A 17,067-nucleotide genomic window follows, 5' to 3' on the forward strand; every position below is an offset into this window, starting at 1 on the left:
TTCTCTTCTCCTAAACTTCTGTAATATATAAACCTTTATATTTTATTTTACTTGGTTTCTGTATCACATTTAAACTGTGAAGAAAGTCAGACTGTCTGTTTCGGACTCGTACGACAGCTCTGAACTCGTCAATTTCATTCGTACCTCAGAGAGAAGTCTCAGACAATTGGTGAAGCCACAAATTCTCTTAAATCACTCGTACGTGTCACTTAAGAACAAATCTGTTGTTTCGAGTGCTTCTTGCATGAGGCACATTGTGAGCATTGTGAAAGTGATTTGTTAGATGTGACACTGCAGGTCAAAGTGCCAACAACATGGAAACTGTCAGATGAGTGTATTTAGTATTGAAGTGGATGAGCTGCTTTCCTCCAGTCAGAGCTCTGTGTTTGTCACGTGACTGAGAGGAATGATGAGAAATAATGTGTTGTTGTGTTTTTGTGAAGGTGTTTCTCTGCTATGGATCGGTGTGAGGACAGAGAGGAGGGAGTCTCTCCCTCTAAAAGGCGAAGGGAACATGACAGCCAGACCAAAGCTCAGAGGTGAGATGAGGATCTCTAACTGTCCATCACTGTTCTCCACTCACATCACTCCACCATCATTATTCACACTCGGAGCTCTGTGTGTGTTGTGTTGAAGAATAAAGACGCAGCACAGACCAGACTCTGCTGGACCTGGACCTGGACCTGGACCTGGACCTGGACCTGGACCTGGACCTGGACCTGGACCTGGACCCAGCTGTGTGTCCATGAAGAGTGACTGCTCCATGATTGAACCTTTAAATTTTAAACCTGGACAACCTGCTGATGGAAGGTCAGAATGTAAAGCTGCAAAGACTGAACAGACTTTTCATTTCTATACAACATGCACATTTATCAGAGCTGTTGTTGTTTCAGGATCCATCAGCAGAGACCAGACTCTCCTGGACCGGAACCCAGCTGTCTATCCTTTAAGAGCGACTGGTCAAAACAACATTTAATTGATTTTAAAGAAGGACGTCCATCTGCTGATCAGATGTAAGCTGTAACTGACAGTAAACGTCGGGTTATGCTAGAAAAGAACTGGTTTGTACGACGTGTTGTCCGACCACGTCAGTGAAAAGCCGGCCGTCATAGAGAGGGAGGAGACGTGATAATCATTTAAATATGGAGATAACAGATCACATGTTCAGACAGTCTCTCCTGGAAGACATTCATGGTGTTGCACTCAGTTGTTCATATGATAAGTGACATGATATGATTTATTTATATATTACAGACATAAAAAAACATGTTAAAGTGAAAACACTAATTTCCGACATAAAAAAACAAAAATTAAATAAAATAATAAACGCCCACATCGTAAAAAAGTACAACAAGGACGATTTGATGGCTGAAGTAAAAATGGAATTGCAGATTTCAGTATAAACCTGTGACCATGTTCCATAAATAAGTCCTAACCTGACTTCTATAAGCTCCTCTCATTTTTAAGAGGAGCTTAAAAATGAGCTGTTCCACAACACGGCAGCAGCTTAAAAAAGGAACTTCTGGCTACCTTAATTCACTGGAGGGACTTTATATGAACACACACTGGCCCTGGTGTTATAGCCATGCTGAGTATGTTTCATTGTTATCTGTGAAGTTTTGAGGAGCAAACCCATTGATAATGTTGAACATATCATGCAGCTTCTGTTGTTCTACTCTGAGCTGTACTGGCAGCAGTCTTGCACTTCTGAATTCATCATCAACATGAGTTAAAGAGGATACATTTAATAAATACTGACTAATATTATTTTGCATAACCTGCACTTTCTTCCTAAATTTAAATGTCAAACCACTGAACCAATCAGAACAGGCAGAATCAAACTGACGCTGTACCAATGAGGACATGAGAAGTTTCTCAACAGAAAAGTCAAAAAGAGTCTTAGTCTGTGAAACAGGAACTTAATTTTGCTGCCACTCTTAGATATTTTAGAAACAACAGATTCACAGGACAGTGACTGGTCCAATATTATTCCTAAATATGAGACAAAACATAATAAATTTTCAATTCCTTTACAAAAGTTTTTCAGTGTATTTGTTCTTGACAATGTCTTTGTTCCAAACAGGATTGACTGGGTTTTACCCAAATGTATTGAGAGGTTGTTATTTATGAGCCACCCTCTTACACTTTCTGATTCATTACTAAGAGTTCTGACATCAGCATACAGCAGTAGCTTGCATGTCACAGCAGCTGTTGTATCATTTATATACATAAGAAATAAAATAGAACCGTGCAGCACCACACATGTAATATCCTGAGGTTCTGATAGAACCACTCTAATATCACAGACTTGAGTTCTTCCTGTCATGTAAGAAATAAACCATTTTACAGCAGTATGTCCAAATGCCATGCACTGAAACTTTGACAACAGTACAGAATGATTCACTGTCTCAATGTCTTTCTGCAATTCAGCATAATTTCCTCCACCAAGGTTTTGTCTAATAAATTCAAACAAATGAATAAGACAGGTGTCAGTAGAGTCTGCTGCTGTAAAACCAGACTGAAGCTCATACAACAAACTGTGTCTGACTAAATACTCTTCAACCTCCTCAAACACAAGACATTCAAAAACCTCAGACATGACACCAGCCTACTTTCTCACTTACACACACTTGAATGTCATTTTCATACTGGGAGCTGCCCAGTTCAACCAGTCTGATACAAGCAGACAGTGAGCACTTCCACTGGAGCAGCTGGAGGTTGTAGCTCACTGTGTATTCACTGTACACTGCTGGGCACTTCAGCAGTGTACAGTGAGGGAGGGAGAGCTGTATGGAGGGTTGTTCAAAGCTGTTGGGACTAAACCAAACTGACTGATGAAGTAAAACACTGAGCTGAAAGCTACAAACAGACTGAGCTGTTGATTCTCAGTGGGATCAGATGGACTAGTAAAGCTTTACCACTACAGGGAGTCATCTGATTCTCTGTTCACATCCAAATATCACTTGATGGACCTCTAGCCTGTATTTGTCTCTGTGTGGACAGACATAATGTGAGCTCATTCTTCATGATTCCTCCACAGAGTGGACCAGGAGAGCTCAGAAGTTCCCAGTGGTCAGTCTGCCCAGCAGCATCAAACACACCTGGACACCATATTTAAGGTCTGTACAAGTGCAACAAATACTTTTATATTTATTCTGTTCACAGTCATCTCCATGCTGCACTTTGTAGATCAGTGGATTGTCAGTCAGTCCAACATGTATCTGATGTTTGCTTCATGATTGGAGTTTGATTGTGTCATTCATATAGTATTCTGTTCCAGCTGCTGGAGGAGAACATCATCACTTTTGTGAAGAAGGAACTGAAAAAGATGCAGAAGGTTTTGAGTCCAGATTATCCAGAATGTTTAGTGACTCAGAGGGAGGATGAGGAGGTGTTGGACAGTGAGGAGGAAGAGCAGAGGAGGAGAAGCAGAGAGGCATTTCAGAGGATCACACTGCACTTCCTGAGGAGAATGAAGCAGGAGGAGCTGGCTGACTGTCTGCAGAACAGTAAGAGGATTTCTATAACGATTTAACATGCGGGATGAATAATTGAGATGGAGGAAAATATGTTCATATACACATTCTTTGAGGGAATAAATGTTGAAATATCTATTCTGGCTGATGGATTTCATTTGTTCTTTGTTCTTTAAGAAGCTCTTGCTCCACTGTGCCAACATAAACTCAAGTCTAACTTGAAGGAGAAGTTCCGTCATGTGTTTGAGGGGATTGCTAATGCAGGAAACCCAACCCTTCTGAACCAGATCTACACAGAGCTGTACATCACAGAGGGAGGGACTGCAGAGGTCAATGATGAACATGAGGTCAGACAGATTGAAACAGCATCCAGGAAACCAGACAGACCAGAAACAACAATCAGACAAGAAGACATCTTTAAAGCCTCAACTGGAAGAGATGAACCGATCAGAACAGTGATGACAAAGGGAGTGGCTGGCATTGGGAAAACAGTCTTAACACAGAAGTTCACTCTGGACTGGGCTGAAGACAAAGCCAACAAGGACATACACTTCACATTTCCATTCACTTTCAGAGAGCTGAATGTGCTGAAAGAGAAAAAGTACAGCTTGGTAGGACTTGTTCATCACTTCTTTACTGAAACCAGAGAAGCAGGAATCTGCAGGTTTGAAGAGTTCCAGGTTGTGTTCATCTTTGATGGTTTGGACGAGTGTCGACTTCCTTTGGACTTCCACAACAATGAGATCCTGACTGATGTCACAGAGTCCACCTCAGTGGATGTGCTGCTGACAAACCTCATCAGGGGGAAACTGCTTCCCTCTGCTCGCCTCTGGATAACCACACGACCTGCAGCAGCCAATCAGATCCCTCCTGAGTGTGTCGGCATGGTGACAGAGGTCAGAGGGTTCACTAACCCACAGAAGGAGGAGTACTTCAGGAAGAAATTCACAGATGAGGAGAGGGCCAGCAGTATTGTCTCCTACATCAAGACATCACGAAGCCTCTACATCATGTGCCACATCCCAGTCTTCTGCTGGATCACTGCTACAGTTCTGGAAGATGTGTTGAAAAGTAGAGGGGGAGGAGAGTTGCCCAAGACCCTGACTGAGATGTACATCCACTTCCTGGTGGTTCAGTCCAAACTGAAGAATGTCAAGTATGATGGAGGAGCTGAGACAGATCCACACTGGAATAAAAAGAGCAGGAAGATGATTGAGTCTCTGGGAAAACTGGCTTTTGAGCAGCTGCAGAAAGGCAACCTGATCTTCTATGAATCAGACCTGACAGTGTGTGGCATCGATATCAGAGCAGCCTCAGTGTACTCAGGAGTGTTCACGCAGGTCTTTATAAAGGAGAGAGGGCTGTACCAGGATAAGGTGTTCTGCTTCATCCATCTGAGCGTTCAGGAGTTTCTGGCTGCTCTTCATGTCCATCTGACATTTTTCAACTCTGGAGTCAATCTGCTGGCAGAAGAACAAAAAACCTCCTTGCGGTCTAAAGTCTTTAAAGAAAAACCCGAACCAACACTTTTCTACCCGAGTGCTGTGGACGTCAATCTGCTGTTAAAAAAACAAACAACATCCGAAAAGTCTGAAACAAGAAAAGACAAATCTGCAGAGACACACTTCTACCAGAGTGCTGTGGATGAGGCCTTACAGAGTCCAAATGGACACCTGGACTTGTTCCTCCGCTTCCTCCTGGGTCTTTCACTGCAGAACAATCAGACTCTCCTCCGAGGTCTGCTGACACACACAGGAAGTAGCTCACAGACCAATCAGAAAACGGTCAAGTACATCAAGAAGAAGATCAATGAGAATCTGTCTACAGAGAGAAGCATCAATCTGTTCCACTGTCTGAATGAACTGAATGATCGTTCTCTAGTGGAGGAGATCCAACAGTACCTGCAATCAGAAAGTCTCTCTACAGATAAACTGTCTCCTGCTCAGTGGTCAGCTCTGGTCTTCATCTTACTGTCATCAGAAAAAGATCTGGACGTGTTTGACCTGAAGAAATACTCTGCTTCAGAGGAGGCTCTTCTGAGGCTGATGCCAGTGGTCAAAGCCTCCAACAAAGCTCTGTAAGAACACAAACAGTTATTTATTGAAAGAATGTTTAAAATACTTTTAAAAGGATTGAAACATGAATAATTTATGAAATACTTTTCCACATTCATTCTTCAGGCTGACTGACTGTAACCTCTCAGAGAAAAGCTGTGCAGCTCTGTCCTCAGTTCTCAGCTCCCAGTCCTGTAGTCTGAGAGAGCTTGACTTGAGCAACAACAACCTTCAGGATTCCGGACTGAAACTGCTGACTTCTGGACTGGAGAGTCCAAACTGTACACTGGAAAATCTCAGGTCAGGATTCATCAACCTGTTCTGAATCCTATTTTCAGACCAATTGTGTGTTTAGCCCCTTTGAATAACTTTCTATTAACATAGTTTCATTAATTTTGTTCTGTCTCTGCTGTTGGAACCTGAAATACCAGAGAGGAATTTTAAGATTCAAAAACTGAATGAAGAACTGGCCCAAAGTCAAACACATACAGTCAGTGAATAGTTTTTGGTTACACTCATAGTTTCTTTTGATTTCAGAGCAGTATCTGTGCTGGGATGATAGTTATTTTTACTCACCATGGTGATATGACAGTGCACCCCAGCTGTTCTGTGGTTAACCACCATTTAATTCCTCTTTTCTTTCAAACAAGCTTCTAACTCTGGATGATTACAGAAATTGAATGAAGGAGTCAGAAATGTTTCCTTACTATTAGTTTTTACTTTTATTTACACAAAATTTAGTCCTTATATGCCTCATTAGTTGGCATCTGAGACAGTCATTTACTTCTGTGACATGTTGGAGGTTTGATGTTCATACAATCTGTAGTCAGAGTCTGTCACCTGCAGCCCTTCATCTAAACAGTTCACTGTGGCTGCTTCTCCTTTTACTATTATTTTATTTAGACCGACTTTTATGCAGTGAAAAATTAGCAGTCACTCACATCATGTTTACCAAGGTTATAGGAAGCTGGAACTACCTCACAGTACAAGCCTTACAGTGGTTAGCCATTTGAATTTAGAAGTAGTGACTGGAAGTATTAAGTTTAACTCTAAATATTAAAGAAACACATTAGTGATGACAGTATAAACATACTATCTTCCAGTCCTGCAGTGATCTCAGATCGTGTTGTTTTGTGTGTCTGCAGGCTGTCAGGATGTCTGATCACAGAAGAAGGCTGTGCTTCTCTGGCCTCAGCTCTGAGCTCCAACCCCTCCCATCTGAGAGAGCTTGATCTGACCTACAATCATCCAGGAGACTCAGGAGAGAAGCTGCTGTCTGCTGAACTGGAGGATCCACACTGGAAACTGGACACTCTCAGGTATGGACAGACAGGTGGACAATCTCAGGTACAGATGTCACTCATTTCAATTGACGTGATTACCATGGTAATGCCATAGCTGCAGTGAAGGGAGATGAAATAATTTATCCAGGAATAGCTCCAGTGTGCACCAAAAACCACCAGGCGGCACATGTGAGCAGTCCAGGTGCAGTGTCGATCTGTGTCTCTGTTAACCTGATGTGTTAGATGGTTTGTTACATAGAACCATTGGAAAAGTTGTCCTTGGAAACTGTTTGGAAAAGGACACACACATTGGAGGTGATTGGATGAACCATCTGTCTATCACCGTCTATCACTGTTTTGAGGCAGCTGGGTTCACAATGCTAATCGGTCACACACAAGCACATAACTTGAAGCCTGACAAAATGTTTCTCGCGTGATCTTGTGATCTTGTGATGTCCTGACGTCATGTCCAGCTGTGTCACAAGGTAATCTCTCTGTAGGATAGTCAATTCAAAATGGCGACCATGCTCGGCAAGCAGACCTGACAGGTGAACAGAGAAACATTGTGAAACTGTTTTTGAATGAATCACAGAACTCTGTTATGTTTTCTGTACAGTATACTAACATGTTACACAGTCTTAATTTCATAATTGATATTTGTGTCATGATATTTAAACCAACCATCCCTCAACACAGTTTAGACCTCAATATATGAAACATGGTAAATATTCCCCCCTAATGTTTGTATTATGCTGGTCAGATTTCCCCAGAAGCTGAAATTTCTTTCAGCTGATTTGTTCTCCTCAATATTCAGAGCTAAAATGACTCCAAAACACACCGGATTTGTAATGTTAACGTTCACAGAAAACCTGTTGTATCTTGTTTGTGTTCATGTTCAGCAATAGTGAAAAGCAGCTGTGAGTGTGGTGCCAAAGCTTTGGGTCCAACAGAGTAACAGAGCAGAATTTAATGTGGAGCGTCAGAGTGAGGGGGAGAAATATGGTGCTGCACATAACAAGATGCATACAGGCCATGGATGTATTATAAGATCAGTAAAGTTATTTTGACAGTGAGTGGAGCAGTTTCTGCAGCTGTCTCAAGTGTTTATAAAGTCAGAGTGATGTTCACCACCCGCATAGCCATTGGTGTGCCTGGATATGCCATCAATGAGACATCTCTCAACATAATCATAGCAGCCTGTCACAGGCTGTCAGACAGGGCTGTGGTGCTCAAGTGATCACTGTAATGTGACTTAGTCTATGCACAGTAACGTTAACGCTACAATAATGGCTACACAAAGTTTTTAATGTTTTATTTGAAAAAGTTGAGGAAGAAGAAACCAGAGTCCACCAGACTCATTTGCCCACAACAGGTCAGCTCAGCCTCTTGCTCCCTGGCGGTACAGCGCTTTCTCCCAGTCAGCCTCATGCGGGTTCACTGTACTTATGAACTTGATAGGACAGAGGAGACTCTCCAAAGAAAACAGAATTAAACTTTAAGCTTCTGAAATATTTTGTAAACAGCTCTGATGGAGCTCAGGATTTATCAGGAGGATGGCTGCCGTATTCAGACCAAGTCAGGCTGTGCGGCCAACCGCCGCATGGTCGAGCAGAGTTGTGCGGGGGTGTGGGTGTGTTTATTTGTGCTCTAGAATGTAACTGCTGTGAAACAATCAGAAAATAGCATTTTATTGACCTGATTCACTGGCTTTGTCACTCCCAGCGCTCCCTCTCTTCATTCGCTCTCCAGGTTGCTCAACACTGTTGCTCTCTCTCTCTGGTCTTCTTTAAAATGAGTCAGGAAGCCGACAGCAAAGTCTAACTTTTAGCATTATCAAATGAAGCGAAATGTCCTCCCCTCCTCCTAGTAATGTCTTTGTACTCCCTCATGGCAAAGTTTACAGGTCTGTACAGTCTGATCTCCGGCTGTGATTGGCCACCACAACGTTTAGCAGCGGTGACGTTGGATTGCGTTTCTCTAAAAGTTGACTCTGGCTCAACTTTCCAGACCAAATCCAGCGTGGCGCCGCAGTGGCCAAAAGGACTGCAACCAAAACTGAAGCAGTAAATAGATCATCTACTTTGGATATCTTAATCTTCTCTAAACTATAAACTATAAGGATGCTTGGTAACCACGGACCTTGCGACAGAAACCACTGGGTGGAGCATGTGTAAAAGCTGAACTGAGTGGAAACATTGTTCTGTCAAAGAAATGTATTTGTAACAAAATTTACTTAGATACTGATGATAAGGGTCTTTTAAGTCTTCAGCTAACCGCCTGGCTGGCATTACCAATATGGAACCGACTTGTCATTAAACAGTTTAATTATGTAATATCTTGTCCACAAGAGATTGCATACAGGAAACTTAATCAGGTTGTGTAAATGTCTGATTATGTCCTCCAAAACTATAGGTACATGTAGCCCTGTCTAAAATCCTACAGTTCATAAAAAGCAGTAACACAGCATGTAAATAGTTGTATAACACACAAAAGTTCATAATACTAAAACTGGTTAAAATATGTACTGGAAAAATGCTTAAATATATGTGCAGTTGAAAATGTTAAGTACTGGCAAAAATTAAATTTAAAATTCATGTAGGAGAACACTAGTTTTTTTATCTAAAGTCTGTGTAATCAGCTGTGCAACCTAACCTGTTTTGTATTGTTATTGGGTCTTTAACAAATTAACAGTCAATCCAAGTCGTTCCCTCAATAAGGGGTGGGACAAGTGGCGCAGGTCGGGGTAGTGTAACTGCTCAACGGTGACTGCCATTGCCCCTGTGACTGCTATCCCCCACTAACAGTTTGTTTGGGATTCGTGAGTACTAACTGAAACCAACTGAACTAACTGAATTTGCTGAACAGTGCTTTTTGTTTTCTGCCATTAAAGTTTTTAGGCCTCACCGCATGCCAGCTTCAAATCAGGCCTGCAACAGGGTTAAATTATTGATTAAAGAGGGAAGGTGTGCGTGTGTGTGTGTGGGCCCACAGGTAAACACTGAGTAATTTTGGGTTGTGTATGAAATTAAAAATTTTGTTTTGTTAACATTAACCATATTCAAAGGGTCAATTTTTGTTCAAGAGGTATTTGAGAGGTGACTATTTTGATTTAAGGTATTTAAAAGGTATTTTATTTTTTTCATATAAGTGCTATTTAAAATGGAACTTATTCTGATCAAAAGAAAGTTAAAAGATACTTTTATTAAAAGAATAGTTAAAAAGGTATTTATTCTGATTAAAAGAAGTATAAAGGTATAAAATTGATTTTTTTGAAATTTAAAGGAAAAGATTTAAAACTAAAGAAACTTGATATTTTATTTTATACACTTTTATTTATAACATTTTGAGTATATTTTTTTATATTTTATTTTATAAAGAAAGAGTTACCAAATTTTATTATCTCATTTTGTAAATAAATACCTGTATCAGGATTATTGCATTTAAAGTACAGTTGTGTGGTGTCCTTATTAATTTTGTTGAGTAAAATTAGAAATAAATATTTGTGGCAAAACTCAAAAGAGGCAAGTTGAAGGATAATAACACATATAACAGTTGAACAATGAACTCAGGCCCTGTCCCATTGTACTACACACTCAAGTATAAATATAACACAGCAACATGGGACCTGGGTTACATACAACTCACAATACACACAATAATGAGAAGCTGGAAACTTATCATGTCCTCCTCTGATCAGGTTCAGGTATTTGGCCACCAGTGAACCTTCAGGTGTGCTTGGACCCTTGAGTTGTGCTCGTTGTATCTCTCCTATAGATTTTATCAAGAGAAAGAATGATTCATTCAAATGAAACGACTTTACTCTAATCTGCAATAATCTTATATGGTACATCATGACAAAGGGGGAAAATCCACCACTGAAAGTGAGCAGCAGGTCTTTTTAGTGCACTGCACATTGTACAATCATAACTAATCAGAGTAACAACACATTCTTATTTTCTCTCTGAGCACTTTCATTTGCCAACAAAATCAAGTTTAGCTCACTGCTCCTATATGTTTGGATAGCTTGGGTCATACTTCATACTAACATCTTACCGACGCACAGCCGATCAGGTTTGAATTTCTCCCCAACAGTGTGTAGGTCTCATTCTGCTGTCTGTGAAACAAGACCGCATCATTCAGTCACAGTTGCTGTTAAGTATTTTATTCATTAAATAAAGAAAGAAAGCTCATAAACCTTACATGACCTCCTCCTTATATGAATAATAACCTGTGAATAATATTCTGTTGTTTATAGCTATGATTAAATGTACAAAGTTATCCAATTCCCTTAGCAAGTGTCCAAATGTCCCACTCATAAGTTTGATTTTTAATCTTTATTTGTAAAACATCCCACTCATAAGGGGTGAAGTGTCCTCTTTAAGATGACTAATGTCTAAAGCTATGCAGGTTGTAGCTGTTTGCCATAAACAATATGTTAGCCCGCTAGCTAACGGCTAATGTCAGTATAGCTAACGCTAACTGCAGATTAGTGCCAATTAAAACACATTTCTAGCCACAAAAAAAAAACATTACAGTAATATTACATAACTTTCCAACACAATATATATGTACTTTGTGTTTGTAGCGTATGGAGATATTAAAATTCACCAAGAAGAAAACATGAATGCTTTCAGTCCTACTTAGAACATGGGGTAGTGGTGCATTTCTGGCCTCTAGTGGCTGAAATTAGTATAAACACTCAGGCGTGTCAGGTATGGACCGACAGGTGGACACAAAATGAAAAACAGAAGCTGCAGTGAACTCACCTCAAACTCTTGAGACTGCAGCTGATTGTCAGCTGTAACCATCATGCAGGAATGTTCCACCTGTGTGAGAGGAAATAACTTGTCAGTCGTCCAATGATTGTTGAGGAAAGACAAACAGAAACAGGCGGTTTATCATTTTCATGCTAATGTGAATCAGTTTAAACAGTCCTGTCATCTGTTCACAATACAAACTGCTGAGTCTGACAAGAAAAAGTCTCATTGTTGACATGATTTGACTTTGAGACGCCTGTTTCTGATTGGCTGAATGTAGCTGCTGTTGATAGTCATCATGTGATGTGACTGACAATTGTGTTGCCTAGCAACAGCAAAGCAGCTCAGTGTGATCAGAATCAGAGCTGCTTTTTCTAGAGTGATGTCATGTCCATGTTTGCATGCTGAAAGAGAACGTGCTGCTCTGACCCCCCTCCTCCTTTCAGGCTGCAGCCTGCTGGAGTCCGATACTTGACACCAGGTCCGAGGAAGTGTAAGTGTGTTTTTCATTTCATGAAAACAAAGCAAACTTCAAACTGTGACATCACTCATTCACATCCTACTGAGGATGAAGATGATGTCATCATCAAACAGATGATAGATCAATAACCGCAGCTGTATTGTGTCTCGTTCTCTCCATCAGATTTCTGTCAACTCACACTGGATCCAAACACAGTAAACATAAGACTCAAACTGTCTGACAACAACAGGAAGGTGACACGTGTGAAGGAGAATCAGTCATATCCTGATCATCCAGACAGATTTGATCACTGGAAACAGCTGCTGTGCAGAAATGATCTGACTGGTCACTGTTACTGGGAGGTCGAGTGGAGAGGAAACATTAATATATCAGTGACTTACAGAGGAATCAGAAGGAAAGGAAACAATGATGACTGTGTATTTGGAAGGAATGATCAGTCCTGGAGTCTGATCTGCTCTGATGGATGTTACCATGTCCGTCACAATAACAAAGAATCATCCATCTCCTCCTCCTCCTCCTCCTCCTCCTCCTCCTCCTCCTCCTCCTCCTCTGTCTCTTACAGAGTAGCAGTGTATGTGGACTGTCCTGCTGGCACTCTGTCCTTCTACAGAGTCTCCTCTGACACACTGATCCACCTCCACACCTTCAACACCACATTCACTCAGCCTCTGTGTGCTGGGTTTGGGCTCGGGTGGTCTGGTTCCTCAGTGTCTCTGTGTGGTCTGGAGGAGGAAGAGTCTCCTCCTGTTAGAGAAACTTTCTCACTGCTGACCAGATAGTTCAGTCTGTACAGGATCACACACAGCTGATGGTATTTAGTACCAACATGATCTCTCACTGCTTGTAAATGTAAACATGGTTTCCACATGATTGACAGTTTGTTTGTAAAATGAATCAAATGATAAACTGAGTCCAGTTGTTGTTGTTTTCTGTTGTTAGTGTATTAGAAAGGCTTGAACTGTAATGGGATAATGGGAATGGGATCTTCACAATGTTTAGTTGTAGTTCTTCTAGTAGTGTCATAGTAACTGTGTTACCTGATTCCTTCACTTATTTAGAGATCACATGACAAATGATGGTCAGAACAACAGGCCTCCTATTGGCTGGTTAAATGAACACCTCTAATGGTGAAGGCTGAGGCTCAGCAGCTGGAGTGTGGCTGCTTTTATGCTGCGTTCACATCATATTGGAATTATGCTAATTAAGAGATTCTGACTTGTAAATAGAATTCAGGTCAACATTCAAGTGGTAATTATGAAGTGGAAAAGCTGAAAGCTCTGATATTTACTGGATATGCTGGATTATTGTCAATAACAGTATTTTTGAGCCTCATTCCACCAACTTTGTAATCATGCAGCCGTCTTGATTTGTTGTGTGACATGAACGCTGGCAAGTTGTAAACATGGGAATCTTTCCCGCCTCTACCATCCATCCCATATGATGTGAACACAGCATTAGAGATGAGAAGTCCAGGAGCTGTTGTGTGTTTCTGACATACAGGAAGTATTTAGTTTTACTCTGGAGTGTTTATTTAGTTCCTGTGTAGAGAATAAAGTTCATGATGATCAGTAGCTGATGTTAGTTTTCTCCATTTATTTTTGTGTGTGTGCATGTTAATTCATATCTAATTTCATATAGTAGATTGAAGGTATTTGACAGTTTCAGGACTGTTTAAAGTGTCAGTTTAATGTGTTTAGCTCACATTCAGTCTGACAGCTGTTGTTCATTGACTGTTTCTAAATAAGTTGTGCATCATCAGCACTCAGCTGTCATGTGTGATTAAAGCCAGCAGGTGTCACTGTTTATTCCTTTGGTTAATTCATCTGGATTTGTTGAAAATAGTTTGTATTGAAAGGAGGTTTTATGTTTTTGGTTTCAGTTTCTGTGTAAATATTCATTTAAATATTCACTATAAATTGATTCCAATTTGGTATTATTATTATCATCATAGCCATTATTGTTATTTTGTATTATTTTGTATAATTGCAAGTCACTTTTGTATTTCCTCTATTTTTTCTATAGATAAACACAAATCCTCATCATCAACTTTATGATCCAAGATGTTAATAAAGTCTATCTGCAAATACTTTTTACTATCTACTATGTTTCTATTTAATTCGTTTAATTTACTATTTAAATATCTTATAAATGGATTTTGTATTTCTCCACCAGGATTAATTCCTGGCAGTGTGGAGGACATTTAGAAACATTTAGTCCTTCATGTTTAATAAAATGTACAAAATATAGTCACGTCACAACCAGTTTGGAGCCAGTCGTGGTCCAGTATGCGACTTACACAAGTGTGATGTGGAAACTTGAAGCCTCCAGAGCACAAACACTGAGAATGGACTTTACAGTGAAGCAGTTCAACTCTGCAAACTAAACATATTTAAATATTTACACATTCTGGATGTTTAATGAAGGATGAGATGTCATTTGAAGAATTTTTAACTAATAAATTAATCTTTTTTCATGGAAAACCGACATCAGACACACATTATTATTCCAAGCAGAGTATTTTTATATTCTTAAAACATGTGCGGAGGATCTTTAAAGTTCAGACAGTCTGTGACGACACAACTGACCTCAGTTAAAGTCCGTTTTGATTTTTTACGTTGACTGTAAAACTTTTTGGGGTTTTTGTCAGAGCGACTCAAAAATGATCAGTTCTGATGGTGTTTATTGATCAGATTGATCGATTGGATTCATGTTCTACAGACACACTGTGAGATACATAATCAAAGTCTAAAAATACATCAAAGGAACTTTACAACATATCTGATATACTGTGTAAACTTTGTAAATGTGCATCACATAAGATAGATGATGTGGTTCAGTCAAACTGCTGATGTGAGAGTGGAAGAACAAACTGGTTTTAATGGTTTTAATGGTGACACGCTGTAAAGAGACAGTTTGATTTCTGATGGTGAATTAAAAGACTTTGTTGTCATTGTGTTGTAAATATAAATATGTTTAATAAGTGATTCTCTTCACAGCAACACTGTCTCTGTATTTGAACACTGGTGGAGTTTATTGATCCACAGAGAGCTGCTGAGGCTCAGTGACACCACTGGATCTGATTATTTCAAACATCTTCATTTCTTTTTAAAGCCTAAATGTTCCTTTTTTCATGTTTTAAAGTGTGAGTGAAGCAAACAGCTCCTCCTCTGACAGGATGTGATGCTGTGAGTGAACAGCAGGTGGCAGCAGACGCTCATGTTTCTGTTCCTCCAACACTTCAGTTTCACACAGTTTATATGTTCAGAGGTGGAAGAAATAAAACACATCCTTTACTTTAGTAAAAGTAGTAAAACTACCATCAAATACTCCTTTACAAGTAAAAGTCCTGCATTCAACAACATATTGAAACTCTGAGAAATAAAATGTAGTGAATCATGAAACAGTTGAGTGTTTCTCTCTGACATGTGGAGGAAAAGTAGAAGGTGTGTCCACCAGTCCTCCCATAACACAGTCTAACTGGTCCCAGTATGAATCTAACAGTGGACAGACTGGTTTGATGATGGTGTGTGTATATTCAGTATCTATATGTTGTACATTATTCTATGAAGGATCATATTAAAATATATTTTCCAAGTTGTGACTGTTGGCGTCGACCTGAACAGGAAACAGTCACAACCTGGAAAAATATTCAAAACCTTTTTAATGATGGAACCAGCAGAATATATTTTCATCCAGATGTTTCAAAGAGTCTTTGAAGATTCTGGAGATACTTTCATACGACCGTCTGGTTCTTCAAACATGGCAGAGTGTTTCTGTTTTCTTTTAGAGAAAAGACGCTTCGCTCTGTGAATGTGAGGCTGATATGTGAGAGACACAAACTGTTTTCTGGCATCAGAGCAGCGTTACAGAACTCTGTCAGGTCAGAGATGCACAATATGAACTTTTCTGCTCTACAGTCAAATGATCATCATCACCTCTATGAATTCTATAACCATGTGTTGTGGAGGTCAACGTCTTTGGGGTCAAAGTTCAGTGTTCATCACTGTGACTCACACAGCTGTTACTCTTTATACCGACTTACTGACAAAGATCCGACTGGGATGAAAACATGGAGTCACTGTGCAGACGCTGCTTTTTCTCCATTGATGCTACTTTTTAAATAACTATGTGTGTGAGTCTTCAATTCCAACATTTAAATATTATATTTTAGTTTAAAAAAAATGCATTTAAATTAAAGACAAAATGTACATTTTTGCTTTCCTTTTTTTCTGAAACTGAGTCTTAATGATTCAGTGTCAGAGTGATGGAAAACATTCAGACTAAAGTCCAACAGTTGAACTCTGTAAACTGTCTGGTGGACATGAAATACCTGATGAGCTTGTTATGCTGAAATAACAGAAGATCTGTCGTGATCATGTAATAAAACACTGAAGCAGAACTTGTGTTGAGGTCACAAGAGAATCAGAGGGAACATGAATGTCCTCTGCAGGCCTCTGTAGCTCACTGAAGCAGAGAAAAACCAATCAAGGAGGCGAGAAGAAGCCGCCGACAGCAACAGAGCCGGCGGGGCGAAGAGGCCGAACAAAGAGGATGGATTTCAGAGTGAAGACTAAACCTTCCTGAATCAGTTAGTCCTGATCCATCCTGACCTCTAATCTGCTCATCCGGCCTTTGAAGCGTGTAGAGCAGGGGGAGGAAAACCGATCGGCCAAATGTCCGTCCCTTAAGTGACAAAATGCCCCGAGGTGACACACACACACACACACACACACACACACACACACACACACGCACACTGTGATGTGTGGACAGCTGCTGCGTTTAGATCAGACCACCTCAGTCGAGTTCAACACAAGTCCAAGACCAGATCTGTCAGAGTCAACGATACAGACACAAGCTTGTTTCCATCGATGCTGCTGCTGTTGTGAATATGAGCAGAAAAACAGTCGCTGCCATTAAACGGTTGCAGCAGAAGAAGAAGACACGAGATGACGCTATTAAAAGAGCGACAGTCAAAGCTCAAACGATGGAAAACATGATGGAAATATGACGTTT

The 17,067-nt window shown here is 40.2% G+C and overlaps 2 protein-coding genes, 1 long non-coding RNA gene and 1 pseudogene across 3 annotated transcripts in view; 2 read left to right on the forward strand and 2 right to left on the reverse strand.

The window, feature by feature from the left end:
* Positions 1 to 17,067, reverse strand: part of LOC121901528 (NLR family CARD domain-containing protein 3-like) — a 481,268-nt gene that overhangs the window by 268,839 nt on the left and 195,362 nt on the right. The window lies entirely within an intron of this gene.
* LOC121901527 overlaps positions 696 to 17,067 on the forward strand; it is a 118,335-nt pseudogene continuing 101,963 nt past the window's right edge.
* Positions 973 to 14,138, forward strand: LOC121902255 (NLR family CARD domain-containing protein 3-like; the record flags this gene model as incomplete). The annotated part of the gene is made up of 9 exons (XM_042419511.1): positions 973 to 1,013; positions 3,041 to 3,119; positions 3,281 to 3,509; positions 3,654 to 4,991; positions 5,085 to 5,553; positions 5,657 to 5,830; positions 6,676 to 6,849; positions 12,017 to 12,063; positions 12,214 to 14,138. Coding segments are annotated over 9 exons (3,168 nt in total), but the record flags the coding sequence as incomplete, so codon positions are not given.
* LOC121901568 lies at positions 10,225 to 11,658 on the reverse strand. Its single transcript, XR_006097314.1, has 4 exons — positions 11,580 to 11,658; positions 11,422 to 11,493; positions 10,867 to 10,927; positions 10,225 to 10,581 (listed from the first exon to the last, which is right to left on the reverse strand). It is a non-coding gene; the product is annotated as an uncharacterized LOC121901568 (long non-coding RNA).

Source organism: Thunnus maccoyii, chromosome 8 (assembly GCF_910596095.1).
Source record: "Thunnus maccoyii chromosome 8, fThuMac1.1, whole genome shotgun sequence".
Taxonomy (NCBI): Eukaryota; Metazoa; Chordata; class Actinopteri; order Scombriformes; family Scombridae; genus Thunnus; species Thunnus maccoyii.